This window comes from Neofelis nebulosa, chromosome 9 (assembly GCF_028018385.1).
Source record: "Neofelis nebulosa isolate mNeoNeb1 chromosome 9, mNeoNeb1.pri, whole genome shotgun sequence".
In the NCBI taxonomy this organism is placed as follows: domain Eukaryota; kingdom Metazoa; phylum Chordata; class Mammalia; order Carnivora; family Felidae; genus Neofelis; species Neofelis nebulosa.
In genome coordinates this window covers 98,611,184-98,636,110 of record NC_080790.1, presented here as the reverse complement: position 1 = coordinate 98,636,110, position 24,927 = coordinate 98,611,184, and the positions used below count along the sequence as shown (strand labels likewise).

At 45.6% G+C, this 24,927-nt stretch overlaps 1 protein-coding gene across 3 annotated transcripts in view; it reads left to right on the top strand.

Annotated features, from left to right (window-relative positions):
- The window catches only part of BANF2 (BANF family member 2), a 40,148-nt gene extending 15,987 nt beyond the window's left edge, over positions 1-24,161 (top strand). For 2 of the 3 annotated variants that reach the window (XM_058684825.1, XM_058684823.1), the window contains 2 exons: positions 11,026-11,154; positions 19,894-20,093. In XM_058684825.1, coding sequence (XP_058540808.1) covers positions 11,029-11,154; positions 19,894-20,040 — 273 coding nt within the window. In that variant the 5' untranslated portion in view covers positions 11,026-11,028 and the 3' untranslated portion in view covers positions 20,041-20,093. Of the gene's footprint in view, positions 1-11,025; positions 11,155-19,893; positions 20,094-23,956 lie in introns of those variants that run through there. The other variant, XM_058684824.1, reaches the window with a different exon arrangement.
- Positions 24,162-24,927: the final 766 nt, after the last annotated feature.

Below are 24,927 nucleotides of genomic sequence, written 5' to 3'. Positions count from 1 at the left end.
ACTACAATGAGATATCACCTCACACCTGTCAGAATGGCTAAAACCAACAACACAGGAAACAACAGGTGTTGGCGAGGGTACGAAGAAAGGAGAACCCTCTTATACTGTTGGTGGGAATGCAAACTGGTGCAGCCACTCTGGAGAACAGTATGGAGGTTCTGCAAAAAGTTAAAAGTAGTACTACCTTATGATCCAGCAATTGTGCTACTGGGTATTTATCCAAAGGATACAAAAATACTGATTCGAAAGGATATGCACACCCCAATGTTCATTATCAATAATAGCCAAATTATGGAAAGAGCCCAAATATCCATCGACTGATGAATGGATAAAAAAGATGTGGTGTTTATATACAATGGAATATTACTCAGCCATCAAAAAGAACGAAATCTTGCCATTTGCAATGACACGGATATAGCTATGGTGTATTATGCTAAGCGAAGTCAGTCAGTCAGAGAAAGATATGATTTCACTCATATGTGGGATTTAAGAAATGAAACAGGGGCACCTGGGTGGCTCAGTCGGTTGAGTGTCTGACTTCGGCTCAGGTCATGATGTCATGGTTCGTGGGTTCAAGCTCCACGTTGGGCTCTGTGCTGACAGCTCGGAGCCTTGCAGCCTGCTTCAGATTCTGTCTCCAGCTCTCTCTGCCCCTCCCCAGCTTGTGCTTCGCCTCTCTGTCTCTAAAATAAACAAACATTAAAAAAAAAAAAGAAATGAAACAGATGAACATAGCAAGGTAAAAAAGAGGCAAACCAGAAAGCAAACTATAAAGAACAAACTGAGGGTTGCTGGAGGGGAGGTAGAAGGGGTGGGTGAAATAGATGATGGAGATTAAGGAGACCCCTTGTAGTGATGAGCACTGGGTATTGTATGGAAGTGATGAATCACTATGTTGTACACCTGCAACTAATATTACAGTGTATTTTAACTATCTGGAATTTAAATAAAAACTTAAGCAAACAAGAAGATAGTGCTTAGAAGCAATAGAAATCCACTTGATCATATAACCATAGAGAGCTGTGTAATAATAGGCTTGGGAAGTCGTGATGTAATACAACCCCATTGAATTGGCTGTCCTGCAGCAGTCCTTACTCTCTTCCAGACAGAGTACTGCACGTTTGACATTCAGTTAACTCATCTGATCTGCACAGCCACCTTGTGGTTGGGTGACATTCATTATGCTCACCTTACAGATGAGGAAATCGAGCCTTTGGTTCAGAAATCCTCTCAAGTCTCCCAGCTAGTAAGTGAAGGGGCAGATATTTGCACCCACTTATCTCTGACTCCCTATATTGGGCGTTTCTTCTGCCCATCTGCATTGCCGGGGCCTTCTGTCTCTCAGATCTGCTTTTGTCCATGTTGCTTCCTTTTCAGGCAGGCTCTCCATATGTGGTGGCAAAGAGGGCCGCCAGCAGGCTTAGAGCCCATCAACTGAGCCATCCTCACAGAGAAACCATTCATAGGTGCTCCAGCATGTAGTCTGAGAAGGTGAGGTGTGTCCATGGGCCAATCCCATGACACTGTGGTGAGCACGGTAGGCCCTGGAAAGTAATTCCTGAGTTGACGGTACAAAGTGGAGCCCTATGTCTTGAGGCCATGAGCGTCCATCCAAAAAGGGAGGCAACCTTACAGTGTCTCCTCAGAACTTTAACGGCTAAGAGGGAGAGAGCTCCGCAGGGTCAGACTTCATTGTGCAAGGAATATTACCACCCTTCTTTTTATTCTTTGTGAATGACTGGGAGGGAGAGGCAGACTGGTTCATTTGAAGAGAGAAGATGTAGCTTGGAAGAGCGGGGCAGAGGTATATAGAGCCAGGAGTGGTATTTGACAAACAACATTCCCTTGGATCCTGATGGTGAGAAGTGTCTACTGTCCTCATTCCCTTCTGGTCCAACTCCATTGTCTCCCCATCCACACTGCAGGCCAAAGGCCTCTGTAGGGACAATCCTGAGATTATTCTAACCCTCATTCTCTTGCCTTCTCTTGGTGCTACAAGGCTGCAGTGTTTTGAGGCCATAGGGATGGACCTTAATTTTTCCATAAATCTGCTTAGTTTAGGAATGATTTTTATTCTCCGTATCTTTGAGGCTTTGAGCACAAAGTAAAGTAGCATAATTTAAATAGTGTGTGTGTACTCTGAGCACATGAATTTAAGTTTTAAAGCAAAATTAGAAAGAAAATGAGGGCATTGAGCAGACGAAGCATATATGGTGACTAGGAGGGGAGAGAGGTTTTATCCATGCTAATTTCTGTATGTGGCCATTTGGTTTAGCTCAAAGCTTCCCAGCAGGCTGAGTAAAAAGAGAAATATGTTTACAAATTCTGTTTCTTCATCAAGGTAGAAATATACCAGATTTGAAAGGTATGCTTTTTTCTTCACATTAAAAAAACATTCACCACGGGGGCATTTTCTAGAACAAAATGTGGGTAGCAGCATTCTCAACAATGTTACTGCCTATGCAGATTTCTGTCCCATATCCCTTCAATAAAACATGAGAGCAAAACATAAAGCTTAGGTAGTATTAACATCTCAGTTCCCAGGGCTCCTGGGTGGCTCAGTCAGTTAAGTGTCCGACTCTTGGTTTTGGCTCAGGTCATGCTCTTACAGTCTGTGAGTTTGAGCCCCACTCAGACTCCATGCTGACAGTGCACAGTCTGCTTGGGCTGCCCCTCTCCTGCCGGCTCTCTCTCTCTACCTCTTGAAAATAAATAAATAAATAAACTTAAAAAATTAAAAAAAAAAAAAACCACTCAGTTCCCTAGAGTAGGCAGTGTCACATATGCCCAAATATAAAGCAAACACATGGGGCGCCTGGGTGGCTCAGCTGGTTAAGTGGCCGACTTCAGCTCAGGTCATGATCTCGCGGTCCGTGAGTTTGAGCCCCGTGTCGGGCTCTGTGCTGACAGCTCAGAGCCTGGAGCCTGTTTCAGATTCTGTGTCTCCCTCTCTCTGACCCTCCCCCGTTCATGCTCTGTCTCTCTCTGTCTCAAAAATAAATAAACGTTAAAAAAAAAAAGCAAACATAAAAATAAGATAATCTCTCATTTACTCAACAAGAAGACCCCTCCCCACCCCCGAATGGTTTTTTTGGCCATTTGAATATACGAACTCATAGGGATGTAGATAAAATAGTTTACTTACACCTTTTCATTTCATAATTTAATTATATACATTTAAAATCACATATTATGCAAAGTAATATATTTTAGAAATATTACACCTTTCCATTTAGATTTCAAAGAAACTATAGTATTCTAACTATATTCATGTATGGTCCACACCTGTGTCTCTATCACTGGGGTCACTCCCTGAGTCATCTTACTTGGGCTCCAGAGAATAATGAACTTCACTTCCAGCTAATGGTTGTTGAGATGTTCACTTTTTGAATTCGTGTACAATGATGTCCCCACCAGAAATTGTATCCCAAGCTCCCAGTTCCAATTTGTATGACATTAGAGCAGTACCCTCCCCCCCACCACCACTCCATTAATCTGATGGGGCACTTGTGATTGCCTCCTTACAAAGACTTATTGTATAGATTTTTAAAATGATCTTTAAAGGATGCCAAACATTTGCAACTAGAAGGTCATTCCTTTGGGAATCATGATTAAATTCCATTGACCCTTTTACTCCTTATTTAAACAGGTAAGTGACTTTCTGAGCCTCTAAAACCAGACTTGGTTAAAGTCATTTCCTACCAATGTATCCTCCCCAAACAGTACTTTGTGGTTCAAAATGGTGTCATTGAGAGAACACCGTGTAATATAAGACTCTTTCATGGGGCAGGACCATGTTAAGTCATCTGTGGTAGTATTGTCATAGGGTGGTCAAGTGATTGATCTGACCATAATGTAGCCCACCCTGAATCCCACCCAGGAGCTGACCGGGGACTTAGAAGGAGTACTCCTCTGGGAAACAGAGCCAACCATATTGTGCTAGGTGCAGGATGTTGAGCAGGCCACTGAAATTCTGGGGCCTTGGTTTTCTTAGGGTGAAATGAGGGTTTTAGGCTGGATCAGACAGAGGTCTGAAGGGGACCTAAGGGGGGGGGCACAGGGATGGCGCCACATATCCAGGGTAGGCTCTAGTGCCCTCCCCTCGTTCGAAAGTCAATAGAGTAATTCTGCTTTGATCTATTTTATATAAAGGGATTCCAGGTAAAACTTCCTTTGAAGTGAAGATCCCTTTTTTTAATTAAAAAAAAAAAAAAAAAAGGAGTAGGCCGCTATTGAGGTCTGTCCGCTCTGAAGTTCTCTGACTTCAAAGCCGTCAGGGGTCATAGTTAAATCTTCCTATCGATGGCTAATGAGGATTTGATGTGCCTGGGGAAGGGGGACAGACACTGCCTGCTAGTTGGTGAGCATCAGCCATCTGGAAACATGGACATTAGACAACCCACTATAAAGTCCCATTTAGTTGAAATCCCATCATCCTAGAAAACCTGATCATTACTTTATGAGAAAAAAGCAAATGACAGAGAAACAGTGGTTCTCAAACTTGGCAGTATATTGGACTCACTTGAGAGTTTTTAAAAGTTCCAATGTCCGGCCTACGGCCTGTGCTGATTAAGTCCAATGGTAGAGGAGGGACCCAAGCATGGGTTGTGTCTCCCAGCATGAGCCTAATGTGTGGTAAAGTTTAAGAATACACGGCATTGGTACAGTCACTGTGGAAAACTGTGCAGTGGTCCTCCAAAGATGAAACTTAGAATTACCATATAATCCAGCGATTCCACTCAATCCAAAAGAACTGAAAGCAGGATCTTGAAGAGATATTTGCCCACCTATGTTGATAGCTGCATTATCCAATAGCCAAAGGTAGAAGCAAGCCAAATGTCCACTGATGGGCGAGTGAATAAACAAGATGTGATGTATCCATACAGTAGAATATTATTCATTCTTAAAAAAGATGATGATTCTGAGGTGCCTGGGTGGCTCAGTCGGTTAAGCGTCCAACTCTTGATTTCAGCTCAGGTCTTGATCTCAGGGTTCATGAGTTCAAGCCCCATGTCAGGCTCACACTGCTGACAGTGTGGAGCCTACTTGGGATTCTCTCTCTTTTTCCCTTTATGCTCCCCCCCCACACACACACACCCTGCCTCTCTCTCTCTCTCTCTCTCTCTCTCAAAATAAATAAATGAACTTAAAGAAGAAGATTCTGACCCGTGCATGATACAACATGGTTGAACCTTGAAGACATCATGCTAAGTGAAATAAGCCAGCCACAAAAAGACAAATACTGATGATTCTACTTATATGAGCAATCTGGAGTAGTCAATTCTAAATTTGACTTAGTTTTCAGTTTTGCAAGATGAAAAGACTTCTGGAGGTTGGTTGCACAGCAGTGTGAATATACTCAACACCACCTAACTAGACACTTAAGAATAGTTAAGACATAAATTTTCTGCTATGTGTATTTTACCACAATTCAATATAAAATGTAAAAAAGGTGGCGGGGGAATAGCATCATGTAATTCCCTGCCACTCAAAGTGTGATCTGTGGGCCCCCAGATTGGGCATCTTCTTGAGAGCTGGTTAGGAATGCAGCATCTCGGGTCACACCCCAGACCTGTTGCATCAGAACCCCCATTTTTAGACAAGACTCCCCACCCCCGCCACAGGTGGTCTGTGTGCACATTAAACTTTGAGAAGCGCTACTTGTGATGGCCCTATCCTTTGACTAGTTTGAAAGACGTGGTGGACACGGGCCTTTGCTACCCAGTATCCACCGCCTCTCCCTACTTGTTCCAGAACCTGGCATTCTCTGAGCTGCCTTATTTATGTTCAGGGGGCTGACCTCATCCACACCTCCACACAGATCACTCCCCTGGCCAGTGACTGGCTTACAGTCAGACATGTTGTCTGGTTCTGGCCAATGAAACTAAGGCAAGTTCTACTGAAGAGGTTCTGGAGACACTTAAGAAGAAATGGTCTGTCCTTCCTTTGGAAGTTTCCATGTCAGGACAGGATCCACACAAATTCTGTATGCACCTTGGGACCTTGGACGCTGCTAGTCTGGTTCTTGACACGGCCACTAACGGACAAAATCCTGGGGTCCACTTCACCCATGGATTTCTGATTATGTGAGATTAGAAAAGTATTTCTTGGGGCGCCTGGGTGGCTCAGTCGGTTAAGCGTCTGACTTCAGCTCAGGTCACGATCTCGCGGTCCGTGAGTCCGAGCCACATGTCGGGCTCTGGGCTGACGACGGCTTGGAGCCTGGAGCCTGCTTCCGATTCTGTGTCTCCCTCTCTCTCTGCCCCTCCCCCATTCATGCTCTGTCTCTCTCTCTGTCTCAAAAATAAATAAATGTTAAAAAAAAGAAAAGTATTTCTTGTTTAAGACCATTTGAGTCAGGGTTTTCTGTTACTTTTAGCCAAGGGTTTCTCATCCTTGAAACTATTGACATTTGGGGCTGGATAATTCTTTGTTGTGGGAGGTCTGTTGTGTGCATTACGGGACGTTCGGTGGTGCCCTGACTTCTACACATTAGATGGCAATAGCACTACCCTCTCCCTCAGCTTTGACACCCCAGAGTGTCTCCAGACGGATTGCCAAATGTTTGGGGTTTAGAGGGGGAAACAATTTGCACCCAGTTAAGAACCACTGTCGCAGATAAAAACATCCTAATGAATGTGAGGGCCTTCTATTTAGTGGGTCCTCAGGAGGATCAAAATCGCTGCTGCCTATGCCCCAGAGTGTTTCAAGGATCAAAGTGAGATGAGGTGTGTGAGAAAAGCAAATACACACAAGGTGTTGCTAATCATTACCTGTCTTTGATGCTGCTGCTGCATTGATAGCAATGTTGTAGTTTCCATTTATTCTTTTAATGGGCAGAACTGTTTAACTTACCAGATGGCCAACGTGGATAGTGAATGGAATTTTCCCTGGGCAAACCTGGTAAACCCCGCCAGAACTCTCTGGGGCTCTTCCTCCTGCTTAGAAACTCTAATCTCCTATAGCCCAGACCTGAGCTGGACCCCTGATCCCGACTCATCATCCAAGGATGGGGGCTGTAGAGCTCACCCTTTAATGCATTTGCACCGATTAAGAGAGATCTTCATATTGAGCTGCTGAAGAGATCGATGCCCTCCACATAATAGTGTATTCCCAGCTTACACATCTGTGTATTTGAGGCCCACAGCGTCAGGGGCCCCTGGACAACCAGTCTTGGCTCCCGCTATCCTTCCTTGAACCCACCACACATCAAGACCTCTGTCCTTAGGAGTCCCCTGGCTGTTACAATCAGTGCCTTCGGATTCATCGCTTCTTAGAGAATTTGTGTCTCTAAAGTGTCACAAATGTCTCCTGGAGCAGGAAGGCTTACAAGGGGAGCTGGACGTTAAATGTGGGGAATTGGGAGCATAAGAACAGGCAAGGGGACCAGTGCTGGAAGTGTTTGCAAACAGTGGATGGATCAGTCACTTAGGTCACTGAGCACTTACTGCATACCAGGCACTGGGGCTGGGACTGGGGTGGGCAGCAAAGGGCATTAGGAGGTAGCCGTGGCCCTCACAATCTACTGAGGACCATGTGGTGGACACTGGTATGCTCTCCTGACCTTGTCCCATATGGTGGTAGGGGATGACTACCCCCACTAACATGGCAGCTACCCCGATTTTGTGCCCCACCCCCACCCCTGCAGCCTATGTGCTTTGTAGGTCACTGACTTGCCTTCTGAACCAGAGGAAGGACACACATCAGGGCTTGGCATGTGACAGTTTGGACTGGAGAAGGCATCCATTGGCAGCTTTGAGGGAAAAACAGTTTTCCTTTGGGGGAGGGGGTCACAGCTTGCAAAAGGGACACCAGGTCCGGCTACAGCCCGATTATTTCCAAAAACGAGTCAAGCTGAGGACTGAGCCGACATATAAAGGAAAGCTGAGCCAAGAGATTTGCAGGGAACTCAAGCTGAAGGCTTGTGATCCACCTCTGGGCTTTTAGGTGGCATATGTTAATAAAACCTTCTTACTGTGCAAGCCAGTTTGAATTGGATTTTTCTGTTACTTGAATTATGAACTGTCCAAACTGACCCAGAGTTTGGTACCAAGAAAGGGATACTACAATAACGAAACCTCAAAAGTGGCTCAGCCAAGAAGACATATTCGCACAGAGAGCAGCAGGGTGTCTCTACCCAGAACTAGAAAGACGGTGATCGTGGTTTAGCAAAATGGCTGCTCATTCTTGTTTTACCCTGTGATAGAGACCCTATGTGTAGGGAGATGTGACATTTGGAGATCTGGAGGGAAATACTCAGGATGTTGGCTACCTCTGGCAGTCTTTGTTAAGGTCCTAGAAGACTCCAATTTAGAAGGAGGGGTGCCCATTTGAAAATGGGGAGGGATAAAAACCCAGCTTTGCTGAGAGAGGGTCTTTCTGCCAGTGGCCTGCAATCCAAAGTGACTGGACTTCGATAAGCAAACTCCACTGGGTCGGCAAAGCTAATGTATCGAGCTAAAGTTAGAACACGGGCAGCAAGTAGGGTGACTTAACAAAAGATTGGGGCCCTGGAAAAGCAGTGCCCCCAGTTCTCAGGTCTCTATGGAGCATCTGATCTTAGATACATCTAGCTTGATGACAGGGACAACTCACTGTGAACATGCAGCTAGGATATATCTGGGGGGCAGGAGCAGACTTGGGGTACCTTCACATCAGAGGTAAAGGAAGATGCCACGAATCTGAGGAGCAAGGCAGTGGGCAAGACACAGAGCCCAGTTGCCAGTTCAAGGATTCTGACCTGAAACAAAATCCAGCTTGAACTACTGGCCCATGGACTTGAATAGAAGAAACCCAGGAAATTCTTTAGGGTACTGACTTGCCAAAGCAAGTGGCCAACTAATGCCTGAAATTGCCCATTCCTCAGGGCAATCCCCGAACCTGTACCCACAAGAAGTGTGTTGTTAAAGCAGTGATACTCCTCCAAAGACATCAACCCTATGCCCACTCAGATTTTAGCAAGGCAGTGGATGGGGAAGATACACCTGAACCCAGAACTGGGGGCAACTATCTCTGCCAACTGAGGAACTTGCTTTATCATCATGGCAAGGAATTCCCCCAATATTTCCTCAATATTGTATATACTATAGGGCAATGACATCTGAATGTGTTTCCCATTGTCCCCTTCTTCAAATGGAGAATTGCCCTTCTGGAAAATTTTATTGCAGATACACTGGGGTTTTTTTTTTCCCCCTAGCACTGACTATGTTGATGGTAGTGAAGTTCAGAATTTAATTTATAGGTTACCATCCCATGAGTTGTTACTTCCAGACATGATGGAGATTATGATGCATCTTCCAGAAAATACAAACTTGAATCTGAATCCAGTAACTAGATGAGTCATAGGGCTTCACCCTTTGAGGGAGGAGGTGAGTCTACGTTTGCCCAGTGTGGGTATTTCTGATGACAATGTAAGGGAATGAGAATGTACCGATGTTGGGGCACTAAAGGGGTGGACTACAGTGGGATATTATGGTTACTATTTAACACTCATCCCCCCCCCCCAGGCAATAATCCTAATTTATCCTAATAAATAATAAATAAATAAATTATCCTAATAATCCTAATATATCCTATTACCCTCTCTGGGTAATAATCTTCATTTTGTTCAGGCAAACTTTGCTTGATCTCACAGCTTGTATGGTTCAGAGAAAGCTAACTCCACTCCACATCTAGGACTAGGGCTTATGGCCAACACTAAGCTCACACTGGTGGCCCCGTGTAGACCTTCAAGACTGGATGGGCTCTGCTTGGAACTCCTCAGAGATATGTTCTCTCTGTTTCCTTTTTCTTCCGGGGTGGAGTGTTGAGGAATGTGAATCCTAAAGCAGCCATTTCACTGCTATGAGGGGAACCAATCAAGACTGAAACCAAAACAGGGAGAAAAAGTTGAAAGAATCAGAGAAAATGGAGCTGTGGCCCCAATTGCACCATCCCTGTCCTTATCCTTGGGCTTTTGAGTTCTATAATATTTTCTTTAATATTTGATCCAGCTTAAGAGATTTCTGTTACTTGCCACCAAACAACCAACTATTACAGAGTGTGATAAAAGTGTTGGTGGTGGAGAAGGTAGGTTAATTAGCTAAGAGAAGCAATGTATTTTTTTTTCTTTAAGACAACTTTATTGAGATATCCTGGACTTATAGAAATTGTTTATATTAAGGTGTACAGGGGCATCTGGCTGTCTCAGTCTGTTAAGAGTCTGACTCTTGATCTCGGCTCAGGTCATGATCTCATGGTTCATGAGATTGAGCCCCATGCCAGGCTCTGTACTAACAGCGTGGAGCCTAGTTGAGATTCTTTCTCTCCCTCCCTCTCTGCCTCTCCCCTGCTTGCCACCCCCCACTCTGCAAAATAAATAAACATTAAAAAAAACACTCCAGGAAAAAGTTTTTTTAAAAGGTGTATAATTTGATCAATGTATATACATGGTGCAAAGATCACCACGATCAAGCTAAACAACTTTTCCATCAGTTCCATATAGGTATCCTTCTCTGTGTGTGTGTATGGTGAGATTTAACTTAAGATCTATCCTCTTAGAAATTTGCAAGTATACAATACATTATCGTTAACCATTATTACCATGCTGTATATTAGCTGCCCAGAATTTATTCATCCCACATAACTAAACATTTGCACCTATGACCCACATATTCCCATTGCCCCAACTGCAAGCTTAGTCTCAAAAAGCAATGTTCCTTTAAGCACTTGAGGAGGGAAGAGGAGGAGAGGAGAACCTGTTGCAGTTCTTAGTGTTAAACACACTCTTTTGGTGGAATTTGCTGAACTCATCCACAGCCATCATAACACATCTCTCATCCCATCCAGGTGGCAATGGATGTGTTGAGGCCTTCAGTGCAGGGCACTGCCCCTCCTATCTGAAAGTCCCCAATAACTATTGGGTGCTGGAAGGAAGCCTGCCATCATCTGTTGTCCCCATCCTTCGGCAGGGCAGTCCCCCATTGTCCCCTCTCGCTGTGAGCAGCCGGCCACTTTCTAACTGTGTTCCTCCCACTGCTGTTACAGAAGATGAATCACATGTCTCCCAGGCTGAGAGCCTTCCTCTCTGAACCCATCGGAGAAAAGGATGTTGCCTGGGTGGACGGGATCAGCCATGAGCTTGCAATCAATTTGGTCACCAAAGGTTTCAACAAGGTAATTCATTGTTTTTCCTATTTCCCCAATTTCTCTCCCCAATGTCTCTTCCCCTAGTCCTGCCAGATGGCAGCCACTGCTCTGTGTCCCTGCAAGGTGCCATCAGAGAGGAAAGCTGCCACTTGGCAGGGTGCCACAGTCTTCAGTGCTGCTGACCCCTCATGCTTGGGCAGCCTCGAGGGCCAGCAGATGATGGGCAAATTGAATGGCTTTGGCTCACAGCAGCTGGGCCAGGCATGATTCACTGGGTGTTCCAACACCCAGAGGTCAACAGAAGTGAGCTGGCTGCCCGAGCCTGGGGCTGAGCTGTCAGGACGGATGATTTAGACACACTTCCATCTCCATGAAGAGACTCACGGGGTCTCACTTGCCCCACCAGGGCACCGCCCTGAGAGCGGCAGGTGGTGTAACAGCAGACTGGGGGCTACACCAGAGTAAGATACGAGCTTCCAAGATGTCACTCACAACCCACGAATGGCCTCAAGGGCATCCAGTGGAATCCGAACATTCTTTTTCTATGTAATGATTTGGTTTTAGGGTGCTGGTAAAGCTGCTTGGAACTTTAGGGGAGAATAGGAGACGATCCCAAGAGAATCCAAAGAAAGTGAGCACAGGCAGAGGCAAATGGGAATTCACGCAGAACATTGCACACTCAGTGGAGAGATTTCACACACAGTTATGGCTGTTCATTTCCTTCAGTTTTTTTTAATGTTTATTTATTTTTGAGAGAGACTGAGAGAGACAAGAGTGTGAGTGTGGAGGGGCAGAGAGAGAGGGAGACACAGAATCCCGAGCAGGCTCCAGGCTCTGAGCTGTCAGCACAGCGCCTGACATGGGGCTCAAACTCACAGACCACAAGATCATGACCTGAGCCAAAATCAGACACTTAACCAACTGAGCCACCCGGGAGCCCCCATCCCCTTAGTTTTTAATGTCAGTCTGCACCACTACGCAGGAAGATATTACAGAAACACCCAAAGAGGCTGGGAACCGTGGTGTGCACAACTGATAATCAGCGTGGTGTGCCTTCAGTGGACAATGCACGGCTGCTCCCAGGGGGCATCTGAACTACTGGGCCTGTGGTTTTCTGGTTAACACCTTGCCTGCACCAGCTGCTAAATATTCTGAATATTTACCAGTTTAACATCCAACAGGTGATATTGTTAGGAAGCTGGCGATCCGGGACTGAGGTAGATTTGATTCTTTCCTCCAGGATAAAAGATGGGACCAAGCAGGTAGTGAAGTAAGCAAGCCTGCTAGGGAGACAGTTTCCATGGAAAATTCCTCTTTAAAAGAAATGATTGTCGCTTTTTCTTTTCTATTGTGGTGTGCCTGCATTGATAGGAAAGGTTCAGCTCAGTGAATTTTTACATGTATATATGCTCATGCACCCCCCCCCCCCCCGCCCCAGATCCAGTGATTGGACACCTCCGGAATGCCATATGATTCCCTTGTGTCTCTCCCTGGCCTGTGTCATCCCCCCACTCTCAGAGGTAACCATTATTCTGGCTTCTAACACCTTCGATTTAATGTTTTTTGCTGTTGTTCAGACACACTCGGCATTTAAAAAAATATTTTTATTTACATATAGCAAATGTCACCTTTTTTAGTACACAGTTCCACAATGTTTGACAAATGCATGCAGTCATGAAGCCACTACCACAATCGAGACCTAGGACAATCCCATCACTCCCAAATGTCCCCCTGTGCTTTCATATCCCCCACCCTCAGCCCCTAGCAACCACTGATTTGTTTCCTATCCCCCTAGTTTTACCTTTTCCAGCCTGTGTTTCCAGCCTAACTGACCAGTTGGCATATTTAAGATAAATGAACGAATCGGGGCGCCCGGGTGTCTCAATCAGTTAAGCGTCTGACTCCGGCTCAGGTCGTGATCTCACGGTTTGTGAGTTTGAGCCCCGCTTCGGGCTCTGTGCTGACAGCTCGGAGCCTGGAGCTTGCTTCAGATTCTGTGTCTCCCTCTCTCCCTCTCTCTCTGCCCCTCCCCAACTCACGCGCTCTCTCTCTCTCTCTCTCTCAAAAATAAATAAATGTTAAAAAAAAAAAATAAAGATTTTTTAAAAAGATAAGGGGATGAATGTATAATGGGAAATTTTCAGGCATCCTGGAACCTGTTACACAGATGAAGGGCTGTAGGGAAGAAGGAACTGTTTGGCTGTGTGTGACCAGGCCCCTCTTGTGTTCACAACCTCCTGGTGAGCATGGAGATCAGCACGCTACTTCCAGGCGCTACTCATTCCCAGGGTTGCTGATTCCAAGCACTGACGCAGGGGATTTCGCCTTTCTCCTTTGCTTTGACTCACCCGCTTTGACTCACTCACCCGCAAATGGGAGGAGGGCCTCTATGTCCACTTTACAGAGGAGAAGACAGAGGCTCCAGGGAGTTAATGCCTTGATCAGGGGCCCAAATGAGGGTGAGAATGGCCATGGATTGTATCGTCACAAACCACGCAGGAGGATCAGGGTCCAAGTGGCTACTGCAGCATGAAAGGGGCTTCCACTGGGATTTGGCGATGAGACACCAGGGCTGGAGCCTGGCTGGGTGTGTGAAAGGATCCACGAGACACTTTGTAGGTGAACAAGTGTTTCTGGGTGAGGACCGGTTGGTGGTTAGGGACAGCAGTAAGAGCGTGGTCCAGGGAAGGGGTCTCAGATTTAGCAGATAAAAATGCAGGCTCCTATAGATTTTTAAAGCTTTTCTTTTTAGGGCACTTCTGGGTTCACGCAAAATTGAGCAGAAGATGCAGAGATTTCCCACGTACCCCCTGCCCCCACACGTGTATAGCCTCTCTCATTAGCCACACCGCCACCAGAGCGGTGCGTTTGTAACCATTGCAGAAATGACACTGGCACGTCATAATCACCCAGGCTCCACAGTTTACATTAGGGTTCACTTGCAGAGTTTCTCTGGGTTTGGACACATGCGTAATGACACATATATCCATCTTTATAGTAACGTGCAGAGATGTGACTTCTTCTGAGCTCCTGGCTTTTTATACCCTGCCTGCAGGAGACCTTAGGGAGAGACACCTTTCTGGGCCTCACGCTAACGTTGGTCTTTGCTGGCCTCTGCTGGGGGGTGGCTGTCCCCTCCCTCAGCTACGGCATGACTTTTAACTAAAACTATTGATTCCTCTATGGATTCACCCAAATCTCTTCAGGACCTCGACAGTCAAAAATTTGGCTGCACCCTTCCTGGGTTATTTTGTGCCTGCCCTTTCCCGAGCCAGTCAGCTTTGGCAGATCTAGATCTCTGAGAATCTAGACCTCTGCTGTCTGATACCACTGGCCGCTGGCCATTTGTACCTTTTGAGCACCTGTCTGAATAAAGATGTGCGCTGCATGTAAAATACACGAGGTTGATTTTAAAGATTTAAGATTTTAAAGTACCCCCCAAATGTAAAGGATCTCATCAATAATTTTTTATTGATTGCATGTTGAAATGATAATATTTTTGAAATAGAAAATAAAGCATATTATCAGAACTCATTTCACCTGTTTAGTCCCCCCCCTTTTCCTGTGGCTACTAGAAAATTAAAAATTATATATGTGGCTGGCTCACATTAAATTTCTACTGGATAAGGGCACCTGGGTGGCTCAGCTGGTTGAGCGTCCGACTCTTGACTTTGGCTCAGGTCATGATCTCACGGTTCATGGGTTTGAGCCCCCCATGGGGCTCTCCACTGATGGTGTAGAGCCTGCTCTCTCTTCTCCTCCCCCACTCTCTCTCACTTTCTGTCTCTCGAAATAAATAAATACACGTTAAAAAAATAAATTTCTACTGGATAGTGCTGGTCTAGATTTAACAGTGAAAGGGCTGCAAAGGACAAAGGAATGACCAGGAAGGGGAAATACGTTGTGCATAAGGCGCTGAAGGCTTTCCATAGCCCAGCTCTAGCTCTGTCTTATATTCCCCACCCTCATCCACACCATACCCAAGCCAGACTGTCCATGAATCACAAACACATACAGGACCACCCGCCTTGCAGGCTTTTCTTGAAATGGACATTCACCTGCTTCAGGACGCCATTCACAACTGACCTTCTCTGGGAAGAAAGGCTTCCTTCTGCCTGCCCACCCCAGCCTAACGAGCTTGTGTTTCTGAACACTGAGTATTCATTAGGACCCCTTGCTGTGACATTTGTACTGTTGACTATTTTTTGCACACATGGCCTGAGAACCCACACTCATTATGCTAGAGAGGCACAGCTTGCCTTTGGGGCTCTCCCACGTCTCCTCTATGTTCTATGATCATAGTTCTATGATCTTTGTACTCCTCCTCTCCCTATGAAAGCCCTGCCCAGGGGCAAGTGAATTTCCAGGCACTCAGTAAATCCAGGGACTTTGAGCAGTGCCTTGTGGGGCGGGTGCATTACTGTGGGGATAACCCTGAAGTCATCCAACAGGGAGGAAGGACGTTTCCATCCCAGAGACTCTAGTTTGGTTCAATGCTCTTTGAAGACACTATAAAGTCATATCCTTGAGACTAAATCTTCCTCCTGAAAGATACTTGGAAGGTCAGGAAGGGGTATATGTTCTGGGTGCCCACCTGCTGCCTAAGGCTCTCCTAATAGCAGAACTTGTGTGTGATGTTTGCTACATGTCAGCCACTGACTGGCCTCAGTGTGTGACATATATCTCATTTAATCATCAAAAAATCCTATAAGGTATACGATTTCACCTCCATTTTATCGATTGGGAAACGGAGGCACACAATAGCCACGTGACTGCTCCAAAGTCACTCAGGATGAGAAAGGTGAAATTTGAATCTGGGCAGACAATCCCAGGGGTGGGGGACTGGTAATTCAGAGGACCCCACTACCAGACATCTGGGCCCTACAAGAAGTCGGTCACACAAGTTTGGGGTTACCCTGCATAGAGTTGCCAGAAAAAATGCAGGGACTCATTCAGTTAAATCTGAATGTCAGCTAAACAAATACTTTTTTAGTATAAGTATATCCCCAAAGGGCACCTGGGTGGCTTAGTCAGTTAAGGATCTGACTCTTAATTTTGGCTCAGGCCATGATCTCATGGTTTCTTGAGTCTGAGCCCCGTGTCAGGCTCTCTGTTGGCAGCATGGAGCCTGCTTGGGATTCTCTCTCTCTCTGTCTCTGTCTCTCTCTCTGTCTCTCTCCCTCTCTCTCTACCCCTCCCCCACACACGCTGTCTCTGTCTCTCTCAAAATAAGTAAATAAACTTAAAAAAGAAAAGAAAAAAGGATATCCCAGGGAGACATGGAGAAGAAAGAAGAAGGGGCAAGCCCTGCATTGGATCGAGCATTTGCACTAGAGGCAAGGAGTTTTAAGCCAGATATGACCGAGAGGTACTGGATTTTCAAGATTGTCAATGGCTACCAGTGGCCATGAAGGCTGAAGAGCCGGTGAGAGGAAAAGAGAGTTGTTGATCACACAACAAAGTCTTGTGGCCACGTAAGAGCATTCGGTGTAGGCTCCAAGCAGTAGCAGCTCCCGGCAGAGGCGTCAGACAAGCCTGAGAATCAGAGGGGGCAAGATGGCGGACCTCTGTTGTCCACCTAAAACTAATGGGCGCCAACTTTGTTCAAATTTTTTAAAAGTTAAAAAAAAAAGAAAGAAAGAAAGAAAGAAGAAAGAAAGAAAGAAAGAAAGAAAGAAAGAAAGAAAGAAAGAAAGAAAGAAAGAAAAGGCCAGGTGTTACCGTGAAGATGAAAAGTTTTAATTGGCATTGACCAGGACCAGCCACCTAGTGCAAAATGAAGATACGAGACCCCTCATTCACATATACTGAGGACTTCAAGATGCAGCAGCAGAACACTAAACCAAGGGGGGCTCTTTCCAGGGTGGTGGGGGCACGCTGCCTGCTCGGCGTTGCTGTGTGTCTGTATCTCCCTCCCCGCAGCCAGAAATTCGTGAGCTTTGGTCCGAGAGAGAGGCGAGAGATTTTCTTCTCCTTGGTGAAGGCCTCGCTTTCTGGAACCAGCGGAGAAACCGAGCAGGCTTTGGGCAGGGCCGTGATGGGGGCCCACGACTCCGGCTTCCCTTGGGAGCAGGGTGACATGGGCTGACTTTCCCTCCCCACCACTGGAAGGTGGCAGGGTGAGAGGACAAGAGACAGGTTGCAACTTGGCTCCGGAGGCCACAAGAAGAGGCCCTTCTTCCTATGGCATTCCTGGAAAATTTGCCTCTGGTCCTGCGTGCCACACATTCCCTGGCTACCTGGCTGCTGAGGCTGGTGGGGATGTGGAGGCTCCAATCACCACCGGCTGATGACCAGCAGCGAGGCCTCCGAAACGGCAGAGCCTGCCACAGGTGCCCGGCCAGATTCTGTCAGTCGAGATGTGCAAGAATGGGGCTCGGGAAAACAGGAGTCAACTTCTCAGATTCTTGGTGATTCCATCTGGAGATTGAAACTGGGTTAAAACATGCCAGGGGTCTGGAGCCCATTGAAGGTACCCAAGTGACACTTGCTATTACCATCATTATCATTTATCATCACTAATATTCCCTCTCCTTGGACAGAGCCAAGGCTCTCCTTAATTCTGTTATTCACTTCTGCGCCTCCCACATCCACTGAAGCTACTGGCTCAATGAACATTCAATAAATGTTCTTTTTTTTTAAATGTTGAATTACAAAATATCTCCATAAAATCATCAGCAAAAGTACAAGTATACTGATAAAGTAAAATGAGATCGTTCTAAGCATCTATATGGCTTTTCTAAAAAGATGATGAAGGTAGCAGGTTAACATGACCATGACATCCTGGCTGTTTTTTCAATCTTTTCAACAACTGGACCATGACTCAAAAGAAGAGACCCCAAGCTCCAAGGCTTGGGCACATTTTACAGCTGGGACTCAGCTACTATTTAATTTCTTAAAAAAAAAAAAAAAATGCTCCCTTTTGTTAGGGTGAAGTTTGCTTTGTTTTATGTAACTGAAAGCAAACAGACACCAGCTGGTTTTCCTGGAGAGGACCCAGGACGGCAAGCGTGGACGCTGGTTCCCATTCACTCCAGGCTGGAGGCCCCCAAACCAGCCTCGAGAGGCAGGCGTTTACGTGACCTTAAATCTCCAGGCTTCACCATTTAGTGACTCAGTCAATCCTGGCCGTGCAGTCTCGGGCACCACTTTCTCCATGGAGAGCTTGCTCCTTGTCAATAATCATGTGATAAAATTGTAAGAGAGAAGTGGAAGGCTGTGGGGCAGTAGTTAGAGAATGAGAGAATGCCATAGAGCTATCTGTCCCGGTGTACTTAATGTTAATTACATGTGTTTTTCATGCACACAGACTCTTCAGAAGGGAAAGGTGGGCAAGGTTTATGGAGTTTTATATATTCCGTGCTCCCCCCACATATTCCGGGCCAAGCAAGGCATTAGCATTTTCCTAATGTTCTTGCTCTAGATCCACTTAATTCCATTTGCAAGGTGGGGGGGGGGGGCGCATGTTGTGTGCCTTCAGGTGATGTAGAAACTGAGGCCGGGTTCTTGGGGTCTTCACTACGGGTTAAGTGAGTTGCCCAAGGTCACAGAGCTGGTTTGCAAGAACAAATTGGTACTAAGATGCCCCTCATCTGCCAACGCCACAGGCAGTGATTCTTGATCCAGGGAGATTTTGTCCCCAAGGGAACACGTGGCAATGTGTGGAGATGGTTATGATTGTCACAGTCTGGAGGGATGGGAGAGCGCTACTGGCATCTGGTGGGTAGAGGCCAGAGACGCTGCTGAACTTCCTGCAATGCTCAAGACGGTCTCCGCTCCAACACGACAGCACAGAATTACCCACAATGTCAAGTGAAGAGAGTTAGAAACTCTGCAAGGTCAATAGAGAAAGTGATGGGGTGGGGAGCCTCTCTGACTCCTCTGTGTGTGCACACACGCGTGCATGTGTGTGTGTTTGTGTGTGGGGGTGTGTTAAAAAGAAATACTAGGGGTGCCTGGCTGGCACCAGTTGGTAGAGCCAGTGACTCTTGATCGTGGGGTTGTAAGTTTGAGCCCCACGTTGTATGTAGAGATTACTTAATATCTTTAAAGAGAGAGAGAGAGAGAGAGAGAGAGAAATACTAGATCAGAGGCCAGAAGGGAGCATTAGAAGTATGCTAAGCTCTTGCTACTCAAAATGTTGTCCCTGGACCACCTCAGCTGGGAGCATGTTAGAAATGCAGACTCTTGGGGGGCCTGGGTGGCTCAGTTGGTTAAGCGTCTGACTTCGGCCCAGGTCACGATCTCATTTTGTGGGTTCGAGCCCTGCGTCGGGCTCTGTGCTGATAGCTTGGAGCCTGGAGCCTGCTTCGGATTCTGTGTCTCCCTCTCTCTCTGCCCCTCCCCAGCTCATGCTCACACTCTGTCTCTGTCAAAAATAAATAAACTTAAAAAAAAGAAATGCAGACTCTCAGGCCCCACTCCAGACTTAATTGAGTCAGAACCTCCCTTTTAACAACGTCCCAGGTGATTTATGGGCTCATTAAAGTTGAGAAAGGAAAGTTCTGGTTCACCCCAGGCTAGACAGCCCTCAATCCCATCCCGAGAGATGTGCATTTATCTCGGCCTCACACCTCACCAGGGGCCAGTCCCAGAATCCCCATCACCCCGGTCAGGGGTTCAGGGCCTGCCGTCATTCTCCCCCACATCTGACCTGTGCCCCTTCCTTTGATTTTCACGCAATTCCTAGTGTTGGAGAAGAGCACATCTGGGCCGGCTTATTATAACCTTTCCCATTTTTCTCCATGCTTCCCCCACTCCCCACAGGCCTACATCCTGTTGGGACAGTTCCTTCTGATGCACAAGAATGAAGCCGAGTTTCAGAAGTGGCTCATTTGCTGTTGCGGCGCCACCGAGTATGAGGCCCAGGAGAGTTCTAACTGTCTGAAGGAGTGGTGTTCCTGCTTCCTGTGAACACACGTCCCCTTGCTCCGATGCCTGGGTAAACGACATGTTCTGAACTGATACCCAGGCTTGGGGTCATTATTTTTTGTTCTTTTTTGTTAGTTTTTACTTCAGAGAGAGAGTGCAAGTAGGGGACAGGGGCAGAGGGAGAGAGAATCCTAAGCAGGCTCCCTGCTCAACGCAGAGCCTGATGCGGGGCTCGATCCCACAACCCTGGGATCATGACCTGAGCCAAAATTGAGAGTTGATGCTCAACCAGCTGAGCCACCCAGGCGCCCTACTTTTGTTTTTAACTTTAAGGATACACAGTCATTATACCAAGCAGTACAAGAATATATAAAAGAGAACAAACGAAAGACAAGTGATCCTCAAATTGACCACCTAAAAACAATGGTCATTCACCTTACATGAATATCATACCAAATATTTCAGCATATGGATTATTTTAGAATAGGTTACTTTAAGTTTGAAGCCAGTGTATTGATTATCTATTGCTACATAGCAGAGGAACCCAAAGCATAGCAGCTTAAAACAAGCCATTTTATCTCACGCAGTTGTTTGGCTGGATGTTTCTGTCTCTGGGTCTTCCATGAGGGTGAAAACCATCAGCTGGGCTGCAGTCAACTGAGGGCTTGACTGGGGCTGGAGAATCCACTTCTAAGATGTTGTACTCATGTGGCTGTCAACTGGAGTCCTCAGTTGCTCTTTAAATAGGCCTCTCTATGGGGCTACTCATGGAGTGGCATCTAACTTCCTCCAAAGCAGCTGACTCAAGAGGGAGTAAGAGGGCAAGCAGGAAGTGCAATGCCTTTTATGACCTTGTCTCTGATTCACACTATGTCACTTCTGTCTTATTCTATTTTTAGAAGCAAGTCATTAAGTCCTCAAGAGAAAAGAATTAAACTTTCTTGAAACACCAACTAATATGCAGACATATTTTTAAGAGCATTGTAGTCCGATTTCTGAGGTATAATTTATATTCAGGAAAACTTGCCCTTTTTAGGTGTGTAGTTCTGTGACTTTTGACAAATGTGTTGTCCCCAAACCACTACCAGAATCAAGATGGAGAGCACTTTCATCACCCCAAAGAGTTCCCTGGTACCTCCCCATAGTCATCCCTGTGGCCTCCCCAGCCCCTGCCAACAAATTATCTGGTTTTTGTCCTCATAGTTTTGACATTTCCAGAAAGCCAAATAAATGTAATCACATAATATGTACATTTTGTGTGACTGGCTTCTTTCACTTGGAATAATTCAGTTGAGATGAGCCCATTAAACAGGCCTTTTAAATTCAAGAAAATGTTGGCAGGTGGTATTGGAGCCTGGCCCCATATGCTGTTGGCATTCACTGTTCTAGTACGGTCCAGTAACTTCCTTCAGTAAGCACCTGAGTACCTTTTGCCAGAGGGTATCTCTAGCTGCAGGAGTAGGGTCTACCCATGCACAGGGCAGGGAGGGAGTGCCAGGGAGTTAACACCCACTCATGGGTGGAAGCGGCAGTTAAATGCCTCGGCTTCCTTGCCCTTTGGATGGGACAGCTCTGAGGTGGTATCCCCCAGCTCCCCAGTGGGACTCAGCCAGTTGCTCACAGCGGCCCCCTGCCCTTTAACACCTCTGGCATTTGCTTTCTTTTCTTCCCTATATTGCTTTCCCACTCTACTGCCGGGGTTCCTTGGGATCACCCCTCATGAAATATTTAAATTTTAGTATCAGTCTTCTTCCGGAAGAACCCAACTTAAGACAAAAGTGCTAGAATTTAATTTTACTTGGACAGAAGAAAAAAAATGGAACTGAAAGAATTCTTGAACCGCACTGCATTTTTTTCTTCATTACTAGACATCATCATTTCTAAATCAATTTCTTCTGAGCATAAAGAATAATATGGGGGAAACAGTAACAGGGAGGTTAGTATCATTAAGTTTATTTTAAACTTTAATTTTCTATGTTAGATGGTGTGAATTCTCATTAAAAAAGTAATAAAAGTAAAAAGAAATTAGCACTCTTATTTCTTCCCTCTCATTTTTAAAAATAGGTTTTAGTATTATTTTTAACTTGTCAAGGTCTATAGCATTTACATTCTTCCCATAAGCATAATCCCTGCAGTTGCTTAGTCTTAGTTGTATATTTAAGAGGTTATAAATCCTTGTTGGTATAATTATTTTAAGAATTATAACTTTTGGAGCACCTGGTTGGCTCAGTCAGTTAAGCATCCAACCCTTGACCTTGGCTCAGGTCATGCTCTCACAGTTTGTAAGATTGATGACCGCATCATGTTCTGTGCTGACAGCCTGCTTGGGATTCTCTCTCTCCCTCTCTCTCTGTCCCTCATCTGCTTGCTCTCTCTCTCTCTCAAAATAAAAATTAAAAAAAAACCTTTAAAAATCATAACGTTGTCACTCCTGAATTCTTTGTTCTGAAACATCTCTCTGTTGGTTGAGTTGGATGATTATATTAGTCAGAAGAGGTTAGATTATGCTGCTGTAACAAACAATCCCCAAAGCTCAGTGATTTAGTCAACAAATCTTGATTATTCTTTTAGACTTCATATCCAGTATATGCCATAACAAGGGCTCTGTCTGTTATAATCACTGTAAGAGTTAGGTAGATGGAGATTCTCTTTCAATACATGCTTCCATGAGTATCACAGCATCGGGAAGGTACCATGGTGGATTACACACTGTATTTCATATCCTCTACCCAGTGTGATCTATTCCACTTATGTTCACATTTCATTGGTCGAAACAAATCACATGGTCATACCTAACTCCAAAGGGTCATGGACTCTTCTGAACTCAGGAGCAGATTTGGTGACAGCACTAATCAAGACCACAGTCATCAGTTGGGTTCAATACTTTTTCCGTGGGTGCCTCACAGGTGTTACATTTCCTAAGTTCATAATATGATTGGGATATTTCCACTGAGGTCTGTTTAGCTCTTTCTAGCTCTGCTTCTCTAGCTATCCCCAAGAAGAGGTCAAGAAGAATTCCAGGTGAGCCAGCTGGCTGGCCCAAAGACTTAAACAACTCCATCTTGGAGTGCATGGGTGGTTCAGTTGGCTAAGTACCCAAGTCTTGATTTCAGCTCAGATCATGATCTTGGTTTGTGAGATCGAGTCCTGCACCAGGCTCTGCGCTGACATCATAGAGTCTGCTTGGGATTGTCTCTCTCCCTCTCTCTCTGCCCCTCCTCCCTCTCTCAAAAATAAATAAATAAATAAACATTTAAATAAATAAATAAATATCTTCCTCTTCTAAGACTTCAGGTTCTGACTATCCAGAGCCCTTCCCTTGCTCCCTCCTGCACAGCCCACCATTGGATTAATTCTCTACTAAAATAGTCATGGGATTTAGAAGTCGCTCATTTTCTAAGACAAGAGCTGGGTGGCTCTAGGGAAAGGAAAATGGGAAGTAGTCTTGTCCTTCATTCTATTTTCACACACTTCCCATATTGCTGAAATTTGTCCCTTTAATCAGGTTGATGTCTGGGATCATGTAGGAGAATTAGGGAGCTGAGAAACCTGAGGAGAAGTCTTCCAAGACTAAGCAGCCTCTACAAAGGGACCCTAGCACAGATATTGAAATTCAGAGTAGTTGTTCTCTGTGTAATGTAACTGGAGGGACACTGAGGATGAACCCTGCTCCCCACAATTTTCTCTACAGCCACTCATTCCCTTGTGTTGATTTTAGTCTTTCTCACAGATAAAATTACTGCCTTCAATTCTTCACTTCTCTCTGCAATTTTCCACCTTTGTCAGATGATTTTACAGTGCCTCTCACTAGAGGCAAAGTAACTCCCAGACTCTTGACTTAGACTTGGCCATGTGACTTACTCTGGCCAATGGTATGAGTCTGGAATGACAGCATGCCAGTTCTGAGATTCACTGTGCATTTCCACGTGCTCTCACATGCCTCTGTCAACACCAAGAGAAGAGCTATCTCCTTGGATAACTGCTGCCTGCATCCTAGAATGAACCCCAGTGAAGCTGATCTGAGCCCAACTTGCAGCGAGGACCTGAGGCCAGCCAGACTTCCAGCTTGATGCAAAGCTGCCCATCAGAACCCACCCTGGATCAGCCAACCCTTAGCCAACTCAAGTGTGTGAGCGAAAATAAAGGATTGCTGTTCAAAGCCACTAATATTTGAGAAAGTTTGCTATGCAGAAGTATCTAACTGATACATTCCTTCCAGTCTAATGTGTCCTTACCCTGCCAAAGGGTGCTTTAGATGGAGTCCAGGGTGGGCAAAAGAATATTGCCTCTGAAGACAGCCAGACATGGGTGTGAATTCCAGCTCTGCCAATCAGCACCTTATCCTGGGTGAGCTACTTAACCTCTCTGAGCCTTGGTTTCTTCATCTGTAAAATAAGGGCAGGAAGGTAAATTACCTTGCTTCAAAGGCTGGATTAATTGAAATAGTGTAAGTTAGGTACATGGTTCCTAATAGAAGCTCTGGCTCTGTTCTTAGGGTTCTCCTCTGAGTCTGATGTTCTGAGTGCTTGGTCATTATGATACTTGGGACAGAATTCATAGCTATGAGGTGGGAGGGAGCCCAGCTACCAGCTTATCTAATTCTGTTCCAGTAGGCAAGTACAGGACACTGTATACCATACACTCTTTAGGGACCACACACTCTTTAATGAGTGGGTAAGAAAGGACAAATCAGATTATTTCAGATTTTGACTGCAATCTTATAGGGTCACATCAGCCCACTGATCCCCAAAGGCATGTTCAAGGACACTCAAGAGAGGTGAGCATGCGTGTATGTCCTCAGCCACGTCAAAGGCTCATCTTCTACTTGGCAGGACAGTTGTTCCAAAGATTTGGGAGAAGATTCGTACCTAAGAACATTTACCAATTATGATGGATTTGACCAGCATCTTAAACAGAAGCCAAACCATC